The 19,579-nt window shown below is 42.2% G+C and overlaps 1 protein-coding gene across 1 annotated transcript; it reads left to right on the forward strand.

The window, feature by feature from the left end:
* Positions 1-62: 62 nt before the first annotated feature.
* LOC101478136 (uncharacterized) lies at positions 63-19,447 on the forward strand. Its single transcript, XM_076891213.1, has 7 exons — positions 63-279; positions 1,308-1,355; positions 2,898-3,530; positions 10,227-11,198; positions 11,430-12,017; positions 12,401-13,609; positions 13,710-19,447. The coding sequence occupies exons 1-7, from the start codon at positions 276-278 to the stop codon at positions 15,278-15,280; spliced, it is 5,025 nt and encodes a 1,674-aa protein (XP_076747328.1). The 5' UTR covers positions 63-275; the 3' UTR covers positions 15,281-19,447.
* Positions 19,448-19,579: the final 132 nt, after the last annotated feature.

The following is a 19,579-nucleotide window of genomic DNA, read 5'->3' on the forward strand; positions in this document are numbered from 1 at the left end:
TCTGCTCGTCAAACACATTTCATTGCGATGTTGGACCTGTGCTGGACCCGTCCTCGCTGTGCTCCGCCTCTCGCGCAGCGGGACAGACTGAAGTGTTTCAGTTGTTTTTACGTTAAATTTCAACTCTGAGCAGAACAAATCATCTGATTAGAAACACGTTTAAATGTAAAGCATTAAGAAGTTTCTGCATGAAGCGGCTGTGCTGACATCGATGGATCAACGCTGATCCGGTGACTCTAACACGTTAAAAGGATTATTTTGATCGATCCGGATCGATGGGTGAGTATCGGCTGATCACACTGTCAGCTGGTTTTTATCACAGAAACTGAGCAGGACGCAGTTTTCTGATGTTTCTTTTAATAAACTGACAGAAATGTAGAAACTTTCAGTTTTCAGGTAAAATCAGATTAACTCCAGCTGCTGAAGCGGAAACAGACGGAAGTGAACAGACTGACCGCACAAAGCTTTTTATTATCACTGATTTCAGAGCGATCCCAGTCTGACTCTGATGGTACACAGTTAGATAACGTTAGTGTTTGTTTATTTGTTCGTGTTAACCGTCACATTCGTAATCATTGCTCATCCGCCATGTTGGATTTGGGCGGCCTTCAGCAGAGAGCTACACAGGTGTGTTTATGCAGGAAGCTCCATGTTGAACGCTTCACAAGTGCTCGATGTCCTCGTGGATAAAACTACTTCCTTTTGTCCTTGTTCTAATCACTCATTTTATCTTTTTACGTTTTTCTCTGTTGTGGTTGAACTGAAACTGTTTTAAATGTGATGAGATTTGATCTTAATTATCCCGTTTGCTCTTTGAGTTTCAATCTTCATTTATTTATTTATTTATTGCTCTTTCACTGACAGCATTTCTGTGAGTGTTTTTGTTTTAAACCTGGGCAGGTTTGACATTTCCGGGATGTTGTTGCTGATCGTCTCTGATCTGATATCTTTGAGGCTTTTTGTTGCCATGTTTCAATATTCCAGTTCATGTTTTATCATTTTCAATTTTATTTTTATACCATTAAATCACAACAACAGTTAATGTGCTTTATATTGTAAAGTAAAGAGTTTATCATCAGCACTCATCACACTCTTATATTATTAGTTACATTTAACAGATCATAAGTTTCAGTGCAACAGACGCTTGGATAAAAACATTCTCTTCCTGTATATTTGCTGCAACATTATATGTTGGAAACTGGTTTTTCCCACTTTCTCCTTCACTGTCAACAAAGAAATTTCATCACTGTGGGAATTTGACACAGTTTAGGTTTTTGTGTAACTCTTTTTTTCTTTTATATTCACAGAGGTGCCTCAGCAGCGAACAAGCAGCTATGGTCATATTCCCCCCAACAGTAAGTTAATCGTGACTCAAATATAAACTGTTTGGCCAAAAAAGTCACACTGTAATATTTCTTTGGACTAACTTTGATATGGTACATATTCATTGTGATATTATTTCTATTTATATAACCTTATGCAGCATCACAGTATTATTTTCATCCACAGTTTAATAATAATAATAATGTATACTTTATTGATCCCCGTGGGAAAATTACTTTTTTTTTCTCTGTATTTGATCCATTCACTCAGTGAAGCAGTGGGCAGCCACTAAGCAGGCACCCAGGGAGCTGTGTGTAGGGACAGTACCTTGCTCAAGGGTGCCTCAGTGGATTTGAACCCCAGCCTTCCGATCACAGGGCGACCCCTCTACCTACTGAGCTATCCCTGCCCCAGTTGTGCATATCGCTGATGGGAAAGTCTAACAGCACCTCCCAAAGATTCTGTGTGGTTAATGTCTAGACTCTGGGGCCAATCCATGTGTGAAAATGTTTCATGATCCCTGATTTCACAATCTGAGTCAGAAAATATCCACTGATGGAAAAAAAACATGACAAACCAGTATATTCAGTCAGCTGTCATCTTTGTTTTGGATGACATAACACGACAGAATCTCAGGCACTGGTTTGGCTTTGAGTGGGTGACCATGTACCAAACGGCTGAGCGCAGCCGGCCTGGGTTCTTGTCCAACCCGTGGCCCTTTGCCGCATGTCTGCCCCTCTGTCTCTGTCCTTTCTTCATTGCATCTATCAAATAAAGCTGAAAAAGGCAAAAAAAAAAAAACTGTTTTAAAAAAAAAAAAACAACACTACAGAACCTGGACCTGACCAACTGGAGCAACTCCAGGTCACAACCTGATAACTAGACATGATGTATGCATCTCTTTTCCAGTTTTTCTGCTCCCAATCAAACTGAAACATTTTCTGCAGATTAATTTCACTGATCAGTGTTTTTCTTAGTTACACAGATGTTTAGTGCCAATTCCATGAGTTTCTTTCTATTGTGTGTTTGAATGTTAACTTATAAATTATTTTTTAATTTCCTCAAAGCACTGTTGATTTATATGGGTCTTAATGTTTCCATCTTTTATGTGAAGCACATGGAGTTTGCATGTAATGAATTATACTGTATACACATAGTTGGCATGACATTTTGCAGTGGAACCTGTTGGTTGAATCCAGGTGTGAGCTTGTTGTGGTCGGGCAGTGTCTGTTTCATTTGGAAATGACAAAACTGAAAAATGTTGTTGAACCTAAATTAAATCACATTTTTCATTCAAAACACAAATAATATTGCAGGGTTTCTTTCTCGAACTATCAAAACCGTTTTTTGGAAATAGCATGATGTATTTGTTGATGAATGACTGTTTTTTAACATTTGCAAATTAATGTATATTTTATGGGTATTAATGGTTTTCTGGAGAAGATTCCTCAAAATATTTATCATATGTTTCCTCTCTGATGATCAGCAAACATGATTTTAACACACTAAACATCTTAGAGTGACCCTGGCTCTGTTTTTGTTGACTCCCTGTTGTCGTTGTGTTTTGATGCCAGTGTCTGAGCTGAGGGTTGTCCTGCTGGGGAACAGCTGGTCTCAGAGGAGAGACGTGGGGAACTTCATACTGGGAGGGGCCGTGTTCAGCACTGAGGAACCAGACTGCTGTGTGAGGGTCAGCGGGCGGTGCAGGTGGAAAGAAATCGTTCTGATCAACACTCCAGATCTGCTGCATCCAAACATCTCTGAGGACAAATTGACAGAGTTGAGAGAAACCTGTGTGAGGCTCTCTGATCCTGGACCTCATGTGTTCCTGCTGGTTCTACAGCCTGAAGACTTCACTGAGGAGCAAAATCAGAAGCTACAAACAGTCCTGCGAGACTTTGGTGATCAGTCATTTCAACACTCGCTGGTCCTGATATCAACACCTGCAAAGGAACAATTAGCTTACACAGAAAATTACAAGCAGCATCCAGCACTGAAGGACCTGGTCACCATGTGCAGATACAGATATTTAAAACAGAAAGATCTTGAACTTCAGGAACTGTTGACACGCTTCAGTCAGATTGTGAGAGAGAACAAGGAAAAGCATGTGAGCTGTGATTTATCTGAAACTGGAGCAGATGGTTCTCATCAAACCCTGAAACATCAGCTGTCAGTGCCTGCAAACATGGATCCTGCTCGAGCTGCTGGTGAGTTCAGGAAAACATTTTATTACTTTTAAATGTTTGTTGGGTCTCTCTGTACTCTGAGCTCTTCTGCTGGCAGGAGGACAAAATATAAATAAGTTCAGTAAGTCCCATATTTAAAAACACTATAGAAATAAAAATAAATAAATTAATAACAACTAGGGACACAATGCCATGAAATCAGTACTTTTTAACGTGAAACTTTTAGTCACAGAAATGAAGAAAATGCCTCAACGTTCATGGTGGATTGAGCAAATGTGAGAAATTGTACCACACAGACAAATATCAGCATATTTTCCCATCCAATGGAACAAAATACTGGAGTTTCCAGATATTAGTCTAATAATTCAAACAGATTATGTTGTTTTTCTTGGGGAGGGGCGCTATGGTGGTGGACTGGTGGGCACAGCTGACTGGGTGAGGGACAAACTGAAAATGTCTGTAAACACCTGAGCGAGCTCTGAAGAGCAGCCCCTAAAAGCACGGCCAGGGATGTTGTCAGGGCCAGCTGCTCTCGGGGTTAGTCCTCAGAACCTTCCACACCTCAGTTGAAGCCACAGTGAGTGAAGAGCTCCGTGCTGCCTCTGCTGGTAGAATCCCTCTGAGTTGGTTGGTGTTGAGGTGTAGAACTTATTCAGCTCATCTGGTAGCGTGTTGGAGCTGACTGTGACCCTGCTGCTCCTCTGCTGGAAATCAGTAATTTGTTGAAGGCCCTGCGTCGGAAATCTGAGCTGTTGTAGTGTCCTTCCAGCTTCGGTCTGTATTGCCTCTTGGCTTCCCTGATGGATCTACGCAGGTCTTATTTGGCCTTTTTGTCCCCCACAGCGTCACCAGAGGCAAATGCAGTGGAGCGTGCATGTAGCATGGAAGGTACCTCAGAGTTCAACCATGGTTTCTGATTTGGATATGTTTGTAGTACTCGGTGGGGACAATATCAGTGCATGTGCTGATGTAGCTGGTAACCACTGATGCATATTCCTCTAAATCCACAGAACTCTCCTCTCTTACGCCAGCAGTCTTAAACACACCCCAGTTTGTAACATCAAAGCAGTCCTGAAGCACCAAATCAGATCTCTTCGCTCCAAACGTTAGTAATTTTAGCGTGTGAATGTGTGTGTGAATGTGTGTGTGAATGTGTGTGTGAATGGGTGGATGACTGAATGTAGTGACTAAGTAAAGCGCTATACAAATACAGGCCATTTACCATTTTGTTCGGGGCTCGTTTGAGGAGCTGCCTGTATGTTGGACAGAGGAACACAGAAATGTGGTCGGACTGTCCAGAGTGCGGGCGAGGCACTGCCTTGTTTGCGCCCCTTACATTGCTAGAGACGTGATATTCCCACATATTGATGGAACCTCATGAGCACAGTCCTGAGGTTGCAGTGATTAAAATCCCCGGCAACAACAAACACGGCATCTGTGTGAGCGGTCTCGTGTTTGCTGATGTGGGTCTGTAACTGTATTGCCTAGTCTAGCGAGCTTCCCGTAGTCCAGGTTTCCGTAAAAATCAGAGCACAGCACTCTCTGATCTCATGTTGAGATGTTATCCTGGTTCACAGCTCATCCATCTTGTTTTCGAGAGAGCAGACGTTGGCTAACAAAAGGCTAGAGGTGGTCGTGTGGCTCTAGCCTTTAGTCTAACATGTAGCCCACCTCTCTTGCCACGCTTCTGTCTTGCATGCGCTGGTCGACGGCCACTCTGAGTAGTTGAGAATAATCTTTAAAAGTTGAAGGTCAGACATGAAGGTCAGATTGATAGGCATCTGAAAACTATTTGATATATGAAGCTAAAATTACACATCAATCATTGGCTCAGCCATGATACCTTCAGATCAGCTCATTTCAATATCAGTCCACGTCATCTGATTTCTCAGCCAATATCTTCAAATATACAGTGGGGCAAAAAAGTATTTAGTCAGCCACCGATTGTGCAAGTTCCCCCACCTAAAATGATGACAGAGGTCAGTAATTTGCACCAGAGGTACACTTCAACTGTGAGAGACAGAATGTGAAAAAAAAATCCATGAATCCACATGGTAGGATTTGTAAAGAATTTATTCGTAAATCAGGGTGGAAAATAAGTATTTGGTCAATAACAAAAATACAACTCAATACTTTGTAACATAACCTTTGTTGGCAATAACAGAGGTCAAACGTTTACTATAGGTCTTTACCAGGTTTGCACACACAGTAGCTGGTATTTTGGCCCATTCCTCCATGCAGATCTTCTCGAAAGCAGTGATGTTTCGGGACTGTCGCCAAGCAACACGGACTTTCAACTCCCTCCACAGATTTTCTATGGGGTTGAGGTCTGGAGACTGGCTAGGCCACTCCAGGACTTTCAAATGCTTCTTACGGAGCCACTCCTTTGTTGCCCGGGCGGTGTGTTTTGGATCATTGTCATGTTGGAAGACCCAGCCGCGTTTCATCTTCAAAGTTCTCACTGATGGAAGGAGGTTTTGGCTCAAAATCTCACGATACATGGCCCCATTCATTCTGTCCTTAACACGGATCAGTCGTCCTGTCCCCTTGGCAGAAAAACAGCCCCATAGCATGATGTTTCCACCCCCATGCTTCACAGTAGGTATGGTGTTCTTGGGATGCAACTCAGTATTCTTCTTCCTCCAAACACGATGAGTTGAGTTTATACCAAAAAGTTCTACTTTGGTTTCATCTGACCACATGACATTCTCCCAATCCTCTGCTGTATCATCCATGTGCTCTCTGGCAAACTTCAGACGGGCCTGGACATGCACTGGCTTCAGCAGCGGAACACGTCTGGCACTGCGGGATTTGATTCCCTGCCGTTGTAGTGTGTTACTGATGGTGACCTTTGTTACTTTGGTCCCAGCTCTCTGCAGGTCATTCACCAGGTCCCCCCGTGTGGTTCTGGGATCTTTGCTCACCGTTCTCATGATCATTTTGACCCCACGGGATGAGATCTTGCGTGGAGCCCCAGATCGTGGGAGATTATCAGTGGTCTTGTATGTCTTCCATTTTCTGATGATTGCTCCCACAGTTGATTTTTTCACACCAAGCTGCTTGCCTATTGTAGATTCACTCTTCCCAGTCTGGTGCAGGTCTACAGTACTTTTCCTGGTGTCCTTCGAAAGCTCTTTGGTCTTGGCCATGGTGGAGTTTGGAGTCTGACTGTTTGAGGCTGTGGACAGGTGTCTTTTATACAGATGATGAGTTCAAACAGGTGCCATTCATACAGGTAACGAGTGGGGGACAGAAAAGCGTCTTACAGAAGACGTTACAGGTCTGTGAGAGCCAGAGATTTTCCATGTTTGAGGTGACCAAATACTTATTTTCCACCCTGATTTACGGATAAATTCTTTACAAATCCTACCATGTGGATTCATGGATTTTTTTTCACATTCTGTCTCTCACAGTTGAAGTGTACCTCTGGTGCAAATTACTGACCTCTGTCATCATTTTAAGTGGGGGAACTTGCACAATTGGTGGCTGACTAAATACTTTTTTGCCCCACTGTATACAAATAAAACCTTGATTCCAAAATAGTTGGAGCGCTGAGTGCAATGTAAATAAAAACTCAATACTAAACACTACAGATTACCACACAAAGATCACTACTCTCCTCAGTGACAACAATACCTACGAAGCCTTAAAGCGAGACCCCACAAGCAGCTACAAAAAGAAAGTTATAGCTTGCCTTCAAGACTTTGAAAAGGACAAAATTATTGACCTCCTCACATATCACCGCCTTTACCCAGGGGATGCCATACCCTGCATCTACGGACTTCCTAAAATCCACAAGGAAGCTGTCCCACTCAGACCCATAGTCAGTAGCATAAACTCAGCCACTTACAACATTGCTAAACACCTTGCTACCATCCCTGCTCCTCTCGTGGGAAACACCCCACACCACATCAAGAACTCCACCGACTTTACCGACAAGGTCCAGAAACTTACCCTGGATCCAGATGAAACCATGGTGTCCTTTGATGTAGTCTCTCTCTTCACTTGCATACCCACCACGGAGGCCGTGGAGACTGTCAGAAAACGACTACAAGAAGACAGCTCCTTGGAGGACCGGACCAACTTCACACCCGATCAGATCTGCACCCTGTTAGACCTCTGCCTCACCACTACATATTTCAAATACAACGAAGGCTTTTACAGACAAAAACATGGCTGTGCCATGGGCTCCCCCGTGTCACCTATTGTAGCCAACCTTTACATGGAGGAAGTGGAAAGGAAGGCTCTTGGCTCTTTCAAAGGAAGAGTACCCAGCCACTGGTACAGATATGTGGACGACACCTGGGTCAAAATCAAGACACAAGAAGTGGAATCCTTCACTGCGCACATTAACGCTGTGGATAAAAACATCAAGTTCACCAGGGAAGACACAAAGGACAACTGTTTGCCTTTCCTGGACTGCGCTGTGCACATTGAAGAGAACGGCAACCTCAACATCGAAGTTTACCGGAAGCCCACACACACGGACCAGTACCTCCTGTTCGACTCCCATCACCCTCTGGAACACAAACTTGGAGTAATTAGGACCCTACACCACCGGGCAGAACGTGTTCCCTCTAAGCCTGAAGGAAAAAAGAAGGAACACACACATGTAAAGGAAGCACTCAAAACGTGCGGCTATCCAAAATGGGCGTTCTTAAAGTCAGCAAAGAGGCACAGAAAAGAAGACCAGACACCAGCGAGGGAGGATAAGAAGGACAGACGCAACAACATTGTCATCCCCTATGTAGCCGGTGTATCAGAGAAACTCAGGAGAGTTTTCTCCAAGCATGACATCCCAGTGTATTTCAGACCCAGCAACACACTCAGACAGAAACTGGTTCACCCGAAAGATAAAACGCCCAAACACAGACTTAACAATGCGGTGTATGCTGTACAGTGCAGCGAGGAATGCCCAGACCTCTACATTGGAGAGACCAAACAGCCACTTCACAAGCGCATGGCACAACATAGAAGAGCCACCTCCACAGGACAAGACTCAGCAGTCCATCTGCATCTTAAGGATAAAGGTCACTCTTTCGAGGATGCCAATGTTCACACTTTGGACAGAGAGGACAGATGGTTTGAAAGAGGAGTGAAAGAAGCCATCTATGTCCACTGTGAGCGACCATCTTTGAACAGAGGCGGGGCTTACGACACCAACTGTCTGCCATCTATAATCCAGTTTTGAGTTCCCTTCCCAGACGCCTTAACGCCCACTCACATCCTGGGCCATCTGACCTCAGGAATTCGCATGATAAGGTGGGGCCAGGTTTCACAATGAACTCACCCGAAACTCTGGCTGATTGTGACCCACACCCAGTTTCACACCTTGGCTCAGGCGATTAGAGGATCATCAGGGGGTCCTTTTGTCCCTCTGTGGGGGGTCACTCCCACTAGGTTTATATCTGGGACTCTCCACCATTTGACCTTAGAACTGAAGAAGCTTCTCGGATGAGAGGTGAAACATCTTCAAGCAACTTAAAGAAGTCCAGACGCTTTTCTTTGCAAGCTCCTTTGACTACGATGACCTGGATGACTGAGAACCTTCACAGACAACTCAATACAGTGATTTACAGATTTCATAAACACATTTTATTTTCCATTATAAGGCATATATGTATATGCACCTCTGGCAGTTGTGCCAGAGGTGGACAAAAAATATATATATATATAATATATATATATATATAGGACTTGTATAGGATCAGCGACCCCCCCCCCCCCCCCCCCCCCCCCCCCACTGCCATCAGGTCCCCTTCCATCCTTTGTTCTTTCTTTTAATCTTCCACTTATAACACATAGGATCCTACACTAACTTCTTGCAAACCGCTCTTCCATCCATCACTAATTTGGGTCCCTTTGTCAGTTTTATGGCCAAAGTGAGTCAGAAAGTCTGCAAACCAGCAGTTAACACTTGATCAGTTCGACAGGTGTGGGTGTGCATGCCAGACGTGAGCTGCTATCTATGCTGAGTAAGGGTTTTTCTCACCTCACCTGTGTCTGCTCCGGGGTCCACCTCATTCTCTCCACCCCGTCTGTCCCGCGGACTGTAACAGTTACTTATTGATCCTAATCATTACATTTTCATACAGTATTGAGAAGCATGTGTTATACAAAAAGTGGTACAATATTTTTCATTAATATATAATGATAGATATATTTGACCTATATGCATCATGTGATTTAAACATGCAGGTTAAATGCTTAACACAGTGACTCCACTATATAAACACTCCACTGTAAGTGTGGACAGTATATATGAGTGTACAGTCAAGCCCATAATTATTTATACCCCTGACAAATTTTGACTTAAAGTTAATTTTCTTCAACCAGCAACTTTTTTTGTTCTGTTTTTTTTGTTTTGTTTTGTGTTGTTTTGACAGGAAATGAAACAGGAGTCTCCCAAAAGATAATATCACACAAACCACTTTGCAACCCACCTCCAGTAAAGTCACATGTGTTGTTATTAATACATCGTCCTTCTGTGCTGGGCTCTTGCTTCTGTTTCCCCCGAGTGTGAAATGATGGGGAGATCTGCAAACAGAAACAGACAGCGAAATTAAAATAAGTTCAGATGGAAAAATCAGTCTTGTGTGTCTTAAAAAGTGTTTTAATTACTGATTATTTATTTGATTATTGATATATTGAGATGTATCATGTTAAGACGCTGATGAGCGCATCACTAAACTCTTCTTATTCCTTGTTGTTTGGCAGCTCGTGGACTCAGGATTGTGCTGTTTGGGAAAAACGAGGAAGAAAAGACGACACTTGGAAACTTCATCACAAAGAAAAATTCTTTTCAGTTCAGAAATATTTCTCCAGCTAAACACTGTGAAGATGCTGGTGGAGCGTGGAAAGAAAAACCACTAACAGTGGTGAAAACCCCCGACATGTTCAGTCTGTCTGTGCAGGGAGTGAGAGAGGAGATGAAGAGCTGTGTGAGTCTCTGTCCTCCTGGACCAAACGTTCTGCTGCTGTTGGTCAAACCTTCTGATTTCACTGAGGAGAACAGAAAAACTCTGAAGTTCATCCTGAGTTTGTTTGGAGAAGATTCCTTTAAACACTCGATGCTCATCAGCACGTACAGACATCAGTGGAAAGAAACAAGCGCCTCTGTGAACAAGCTCCTTCAGGACTGTGATGGAAGACACTACAACATGTTTACCAATGAGCACAAAGTGTTAATGGAGAAGATTGAAGACATGCTGCAAGAAAACAAAGAAAGCTTCCTCATCCTCACTGCAGAGAAGACAAAGCAAGAAAAACAAGAGGACTGGGAGAGGAAAGAAAAAGAGTGGCAGGAAAATCAGTCCAGGGAAACTGAAAGAATACATCAGGAGGAGGAAGAAAAGCAGAAAAAGCTCCAAGAAGAGTTTAAGCAGGAAAGAGAAAAATATGAAATAACAAGAAAAGAAAATCAAATCAATTCAAAACTGGTGCAACAGCATGAAGAAGAAATGCAGCAGAAAGAGGAAGCACACAGAAAAGAGTTTAACCTGTTACAGAAAAGCTGGAACCAGAAAGAAAAGGAACTAAAAGAAGAACTGATGAGAACACAAACACAACTGCAACAAGAAATTAATAAAAATAAAAAACAGAAAGATGAAATAGAAAACGAAAAACCTGAAGAAGAAAGAAAAGAACTCAATAAAACCATCCGACTTGTGCCCGACCGAAGAACAGACAGTGAGTTTGTCTCCAGTCAAGGTTGTCCTCTCCCTGAGCTGACATAATCTGGTTTGAGGAAAATTAGTAAAAATGTTCAAAAACCTGTTTGGGGAGACGAGCAGAATCATTTCAATCAATCATCACCGTACACTGAGACAGAAATTATTTTTTTTACTACAAAAATTAGTGACTAACATAAACATCACATAAATGTTTTAACACATGCACTCATTTTATTTTTTCCCCCAGTGTCTGAGCTGAGGGTCGTTCTGCTGGGGAACAGCTGGTCTAAGAGGAGCTCAGTGGGCAACTTCATACTGGGAGTGACTGTGTTCAGCTCTGAGGATAAAGCAGACCTCTGTCTGAGAGTCAAAAGGGAGCTGAAGGGGAAAGAAATCGATCTCATCAACACTCCAGATCTGCTGTCGGCTAAAATCTCCCCAGAAGATCTGACGAAACAAGTTGAGGACTGTGTGAGACTCTCTACTCCTGGACCTCATGTGTTTCTGCTGGTCCTCCAGCCTGCAGACTTCACTGAGGATCACAGACAGAGGCTACAAATGGTCCTTGAACTCTTCGGTGATCCATCATTTGATCGTTCACTGGCTCTGATAATGCCCAAAGACAAGAGTTCACCTTCCATAGAAATGAATCTGCAGCATCCACAGTTAGGAGACATAATCAAGAAATGTAGAGAAAAATTGTTGTGGCAGAAGAACCTGGAACAAGAGCAGCTGTTAGCAGCCATAGATACAGTGGTGAAGAAGAGCACGAGGGAGGAAGTTTCCAGTGAGGAAACATCGGTTTCACTGCCAGTTCCTCGTGTCAAACGTTGTGGTAAGTACAGCTTTTTTTAGCTGGTACTTTTAAAACGTTTACATAAGTTTGACATTCTTGTTTGAAAGTCTTGAGTTTTAATTTCTTCTTCATACGAGTCACCTGAATCACACTTAGTCTGGCCCCTCAGCCTGAACCAGATTAAGGCTGTGACTGCCAGCTTCTCTCTAACCTAAACATGAGTAAATAAAAAGTCAGCTGATCTGAATAATCATTGAGACTGAACATGAGGAACATGCAGGTTTGTGGAATTCAAGGATTCAAAGCTCAAATGCAAAACTGAGGGGCCCGGTCATTAACAGTTCACACTGTGTAATGAATGTGGTAAAAAATGATGTATGTATGAAGGTTATTAACCAGTTTAAGTTTTTAATATATTGCAGCATGTGAACTCAGGATAATGCTGTTTGGAAAAAGTGAAAGAATGAAATCAGCCCTGGAAAAGCTCCTCGTTGGGAAAAAAGAGTCTGAAGGTTTTGAAGGAAAGCAATCTGGTGCTGCCTCTGGAGAGAGGAACAGGAAACCTCCCACAGTTGTAAAAGCTCCCAACATCTTCAGTCTGCCTGTGGAAGAGCTGTTTAAAGTGATGAAGAGCTGTGTGAGTCTCTGTCCTCCTGGACCAAACGTTCTGCTGCTGTTAGTCAAACCTTCTGATTTCACTGAGGAGAACAGAAAAACTCTGAATTTGGTCCTGAGCTTGTTTGGTCAAGATGCTTTTAATCACTCCATCGTCATCCGAACGCATAACGAGGAAGGGAATAACTCAGTGGACAAACTCATTGAAGAATCCAAACAAAGGCAGCACTTCGTTAACTTTGACAGAAAAGACTCCTTCTCAGATTCCTCAGAGTTGATGGCAGAAATGAATGAGATGGTGAGTAAAAACTGGGGAAAATATCTAACGTTAAAAGAAGAGGCTAAACCCAATCTGAAGTCCAGTCTGAACCTGGTTCTGTGTGGGAGGAGAGCAGCAGAGAAGACGTCAGCAGCCAAGGCCATTTTAGGTCAGACTGAGCTTCATTCAGCCTCCAACTCATCAGAGTGTGTTAAACATCAGGGAGAGGTGTGTGGACGTTGGGTTTCCCTGGTGGAGCTGCCTGCCTTGTATGGAAAACCTCAGGAGGCAGTGATGGAGGAATCATTCAAGTGTATCTCCCTCTGTGATCCTGAGGGTGTCCATGCCTTCATCCTGGTCCTGCCTGTGGCTCCCCTCACTGATGAAGACAAGGGAGAGTTAGAGACCATCCAGGACACATTCAGCTCTCGAGTCAATGACTTCACCATGATTCTGTTCACTGTGGACTCAGATCCTACACATCCAGCTGCTGAAAATATATTAAGTATAGACAAAGACATCCAGAAGCTTCTTCAGACGTTCGGACAAAGACATGTGGTTCTCAACATCAAAGACAAACAGCAGATTACAAAGATGTTTGAGGTTGTGGACAAAATTAGTGATGCCACAAACAAACCACACTGTTATACAAAGACAACATTTCTACATGCACAGATGGACAAAGTCTTACAACAAGATAAATCCATACAGATGCAACATGATGAACTTGAGAAGCTGAAGACGAACATGATGACTTGTAAGTAGTTTAGATTTTAATATTTTTCTGTGTTCAGTGACCCAAAGAGTTTTAATCCAGCAGTATACAAGTTTTAACTCTGATTGTTTTCATGTTTTAGGTGATGAAGTTGAAGGAAAAGACTCAGATTGTCTCAGGATTGTGCTGATTGGAAAGACCGGCTGTGGAAAGAGCTCTACAGGAAACACCATTTTAGGAAGAGACGAGTTTAAAGTTGAATACAGTCAAATATCAGTCACACAATATTGTAAGAAGGCAGAGGGTGAGGTGGACGGTCGTCCTGTTGTTGTGGTCGACACTCCTGGTCTGTTTGACACCGCTCTGTCAAATGAAGAAGTTCAAGAAGAGCTGGTGAAATGTATCAGCCAGCTGGCTCCAGGACCACATGTCTTCTTGGTGGTGATACAGGTCGGTAGATTCACAGCAGAGGAGAGAGAAACGATCAGGCTCACTAAAAGATTCTTTGGGAAGAACTCAAAAAAGTTCACCATCGTTCTTTTCACCAGAGGAGACGATCTGGAGCGTCAGGGAGAGTCTATTGATGATTATATCAAGAACAAATGTCACAGTTCCTTTAAGAAGCTGATCTCTGACTGTGGAGGAAGATACCATGTGTTCAATAACTCTGACAAGCAAAACCGCACACAAGTCAGTGAGCTGATAGCAAAGATTGACACCATGGTGAAGAACAATGGAGGAAGCTTCTACACCAATGAGATGCTGCAAGAGGCTGAAGCTGCGATAAGGAAGGAGATGCAGAAGAATTTAAAGGAGAAGGAAGAAGAGATGCAGAAGGAAAAGGAAGAGATTGAAAGAAAACATAAGCAAGAAATGAAAGCAATGAAAATAAGAATGGCAGAAGAGAAAGAAAAATCAGAAAAGGAGGGAAAACAGAAAGCTGAAGAACTCGAGGAAATGATGAACAAAATTAAGGAAGAACTAGAGAAGAAAAAAAAAGAAGAAATGAGAGAAAAGGAGGAAAAGGACACTAGAGAAGAAAGATATCGACAACAATTAACAATTCAAGAAGTACTTGAAAAGTTAGACAGACAAATTCAGTTGGAAAAAGAGGCAAAGGAAAGTGTCGACAGACATCTGGAAGAGACCAGAGAAGAGATGCAACGAAAACAAGAAGCCTGGGAGAAAGAACGAAGAGAAGAGCGAGAGAAACAAAGACAAGAAGATGAAAAGAGACGACAGGAGGAGGAAGAAAGAATAGACAAACTGCTGGAAAGTTACAAACAAGAAAAAATAAAATATGAAAACAAATTACAAGAGGAACAAATAAGAAGAGAAATGGAAATAATAGAGAACAATCATCAGAAAACACTGGAGGACCTAAAGAAGAGCTATGAAAGAAAAGCCAGACAGAAAGCAGAAGAGTTCAACGAATCCCAAAAGAAACACATGGATGAATTAAATGCTCAGCGGGAAGAACACGTGAAGGAAATGAACGACTTAGTCAAACGTGTGACCAAGAAGAGCGAAAACCTGAGAAAGCTCAAGAATCTAGTGGAAAAACATGAAAAACAAATGAGGAACGCAAAAACTGAGGAGGACAAGGACGAACTACAGGAAGAACATGAACAACAATTAAGTGAATTGATGCAAAAAATCTTAAGTAAGGAGGTCAGTGACGCGTCAGCTGCAGCATTTTATGACGAGAAATGAATGATTTCAGTTGTTTTTCTTTCATTTGTACTGGGAAAAAACGTTAAAGAAGCACCGATGTGTTCTGCACGTTTTACATGTTTGGGATTTCCTCGCAACAGCAAATAATTCTGATGCGTCTAACCTGCCTTAAATGTTTTATCATAAAGAAAGACGACACACATTTGGTGATCAGGTACCTTTATTCTTGTCTGTTTTTTGAAGTTATGGCTCAAAGAGTTTTGGGCTGAGCTCTTTAAGTACCAGGATGTTCATTTAAGTTGTGTTAGTTTTGCTCTGTACTGCACTGTAAGTTGAATCAGTCATTCTAGTCTTTTCTGATTTGTTGTTTTCTGTAATGATTGGTAAAAATCTGGATATGTGTGATTTGATTTCTTGTATTTTCTTGAGAGTAACTGTTTTCATGGTGTTTATAATTTTTGGTTGTGTTTTGTACATTTTATGTAACCAAGTTTTATTATAAAATCACTGATTTTTTTTTTTTAAATAGACAGATATATGACTATAAAGTTTAGATCAGGGGTCGGCAACCCTGGGCACACGTGCCAGCTGTGGCACACGTAGGGTTAACTGATGGCACGACCATAGCTGGACTGGCCATCGGTGGGCCGATTATTTTATTTTATTTTTTTCTTGTAACAGCATAAACAATGAGAGGTGGTGGATTGGCCAGATGAAGGGAGATGTGTAAAAATAACTCAGTTGTTTGGTGGTGGCTGTGGCGGAGCTTCCACAGAGGTCAGCAGGTGGATGAGGGAAGGTGAGGCAGGAGGAGAGCCCCGAGGCAGCCGCCAGTCCGAGTGTCAGGTGAACTGAACTTCAGGTAAGAAGTTATGACCTGCAGTCTATCTGGGTCAGATATAAACCAAGTTTAGGTGGAGTTTATTTTCGTTGTGCTGACTTTTTACAGTCAGTTACAATAACTCGTACTGCGTGCTAGCTAGCAGGACGGAGTTTCTATACAGCTGGGTGGTGCTATGTTACTGATGTTGAACTTTATTTAATTCATAAGGTTAGTAGTAGAGTTTCCAACCGTCCTGTAAAAAGATGGAATCGTCTCGTATTCAGAGAAAATATTACGCGTTTCGTGTTGAGGTGAAAAGGAACACAGTTTGTCCTGGACTTCAGCTACATTGAAAAAGACACAAAGCTGGAGTTATTCTGTGTTTACGCTGCACAGCTGCCTCTTCTTCTCTTATTCTCTCCCCTCTCTCTCCTGTTGCTACTTCAATCATTCTCTCTTGTTTATTTATCGCCCACTTTGCGCCAGAAAGAGGAAACCAGCAGATGTCGCGCTAAACAACAGCAGCACGTTTAAGCTTGATCAGCTGTTGTTAGAATTTATTTAATATTAATTTCTAGTATCAGCTGATGTTTGCTGGAGCCACAGCTGCAAAAAAGCTGCTCATGATGTCGGTTTGGATATGTGGTGAGAGGGAAACATGAAGATGAAACCAGGAGATGTCCTTACTGAATCATCAGAGCTGTGATGGAGAAACAGGTTTACCTTTTAGGTGACATGGATGAGTGGAAGTTATGAACTGTTTCTGAGAGACAAATAACACCAGGATCCTTTTCTAAGTAGCTGACAGCTGGTAACTGTGCAGGGGCGGGTCTAGCAAAGTGTTGCCAGGGGGGCAGGTAGGGCATTAACAGGGAGAGGGGGGCACAAAGAAATACTTTTCTTTCTGTCAATAGGAAAATTGTACTTAGTAGTCAGTATAATCTTTTAATGATATAAGTTTGCATATGGTAGAATACTGCATGTAATCATTTGTGTGTAGAAGTATATAGTTGGTGGCATATTGAAAGAATGTCTCATCCTAGGAGGTCTGTGACATTCCAGGGTGTTCTGGCTTCACCCCACATCCTAGGAGCATGGGAGAGGGCGTAGCTTGTCTTATTGTTTTACGGTAGGATTAACGTAGCTATATCTGTCTTAGTCTAAGTGCTTTTTGTTTAGATGAACTGCTGGACTTCGAGACCAGCAGGTTTCGGGAAGTCATTTATGGGGACACACACACACGCACACCTCCTGTATGGAACAAACGCTCACTGAAGCATTTAAATAAAGACCAGGGCAGTCCTCAGGGCGAGTCTCAGTTCTGGAGGCTGCCCTTGCTAGCAAGAAGTTCTGTGTGTTTCTCTTCTCTGAGTCTTTACTGAAGAAGTGTTTTAGAGTATATCTCTTAACATTTTCTTATTGTCATTTAAAATGTCTCACTTTTATTAAATAATTATCTGAATCTTACACCTAAAGTTTTAATCTGATGTAAAATGTATAGAAATCACACATATACCAACAAGACAGTACATCACTGTCACAGCAGCGTTTGTTTTCATTCAAAGGCTTTATGGCTTTAGTACCTGGGGGGCCGGTCTGTAGTGAAAATGCCCCGGCTGAATTCTTTTGTCCCAGTCCAGCTCTGGGCACGACACGCAGTGTATTAATCTGAGAAGGTGCATTAAAAACACATCGCAAATCAGCTCACATAGACACATTAGTTGTGCCGCTTCTTGATGATGGTATCTTAGCTAACAACCCAACTACCAGATTCAACTTGTAATTGGCTAAAAATAACTTAGCCTACTGGTCAGAGGGACGTTGTTAGCTTTCCACATTCTGACACTTCAAATACTTCAGGAGCTGTCCGCTCAGCATCAGCGCCACGGAAACACACGGATACATCCGTAGAATCGAGACAGAATTCACAATGTGTTTTTGGGACTTTCAGGTGTTTGGACCAATCTTTTATTTTCTGATCAAACCAGAAATCTTTAATGAGCAGCTGGATTTGTCTCGCATGGTCGAGTTAATGCAACATCGAAGCAGCTGGAATCCACAGCTGTGCGTGTTCATGGAGCTGCATGTTCACCTGCTGGACATCACTACCTGACACGTTTAACTGTCTTCAGAACATTGCAGAGGCCTTATTGACAGTATTTGGCTCTAATGTCTGTGTGAGCAGGTTTTCTCTCACATGAGTCCTCAGGCAGCCTCTGAATGCTGGACACTGGGAGACCTGTGTCTCTGAGTGAGAGCCCAGAGATCACATGTGTGTCACTGTATTATCAAACATGCCATATTGGCCCAGTTTATTTCTCTTATCATTGTTGTGAGGAGACCATAAATAGCATTTGTATTTTCTGTTGTACAGTTCATTTGCTGTTATGGATAAAAAGTGTCTTTTGTTTCCAAATAGCTGATAACTATTCGCTGACAGCTGCCAACATCTGTGAACAAATGATTCTATAAAGTTGTTCTATATAGTGTGTAACTGTTCATATAGAGCGTTATTAAATTTATTGCTATGCAATCATATGGCACACTGACTTCAATTCAATTTTATTTATATAGTGCTAAATCACAACATAAGTCGCCTCAAGGCGCTTCATGCTTCTGAGGAAATTTTAGATGCACTCGTCATCAGAGAGGTTGCCAACCCCTGCTCTAGTTTTTAGGAAATGTCCATTTTCACATGTCTAACAAAGAAAAAGCTCCAGCACCATGAAGCAGCAGTAGGATCATTTTGGGCAGGGACAGTAGCACGCCTTATTGAATGTCCCTCCACCTGCTGCCAGGTTGCAGACGTTAGGATGTCATCAGTGGAAGCCTGGGGAGCATGACTACCACTGCATCTGTAATCACACCAGCAGAAAACAAGCTTATCAATCTCCACTGAAAACATTAGTTTACAGTATAAGTTGTGGCAAGTAGTCTTTTTTCCCTAAAGTCTTAGCATGACTTCTTTTGTTAATATAGTTGTTTTTGATCACAGCATTGCTTTCTGGCTTCAGTTAGTTTTAAATATGTGTTAAACAGGAGTAATGTCTTTGCTGCATCTGGCTGAGAGACTTCTTCTGTGTTCACCCTCTTTCAGTATTCTCATAAAAATGAGGACAAAGAGGGAATTTAACTTTTCATTAAGCTCCCCTCCAAGGTATGGAGGCCTATCACGGGCCGGGATGGTCCATTTGATAAAGTAAATCTGTTGGGCATCTTTCGTCGCCTTTAGACAATAATTCTGATGGCAAAACCCCCCCAAAAAAACCTTTTCATTAAGCTACCAAGCGCAACACGGAGGTCGCTGTAAGCTGCTCTTGCTCTGACAAAACGCAACTGCATGTTGTTTGTATTTGCGTGTCTTCTTCATCATCATCATCATCATCACCACCACCTTTATTTATAAAGCACTTTGGAACTGTAAAATAAAATTACATGAGATAAATAAAAACCAAATAAAAGAAGAGTGTCATTTAATCATTAATTGAACAACTACTTCAATTAAAAGAGAAACT

Source organism: Maylandia zebra, linkage group LG12, assembly GCF_041146795.1.
Source record: "Maylandia zebra isolate NMK-2024a linkage group LG12, Mzebra_GT3a, whole genome shotgun sequence".
NCBI classification, from domain to species: Eukaryota; Metazoa; Chordata; class Actinopteri; order Cichliformes; family Cichlidae; genus Maylandia; species Maylandia zebra.

Bases quoted from the DNA above. Each gene is read 5' to 3' on its own strand.
- LOC101478136 (XM_076891213.1), top strand. The intron at 1,356-2,897 runs GTAAGTTAATCG...TTTTGATGCCAG, and splicing joins TGGTCATATTCCCCCCAACA to TGTCTGAGCTGAGGGTTGTC. The intron at 13,610-13,709 runs GTAAGTAGTTTA...TTCATGTTTTAG, and splicing joins GAAGACGAACATGATGACTT to GTGATGAAGTTGAAGGAAAA.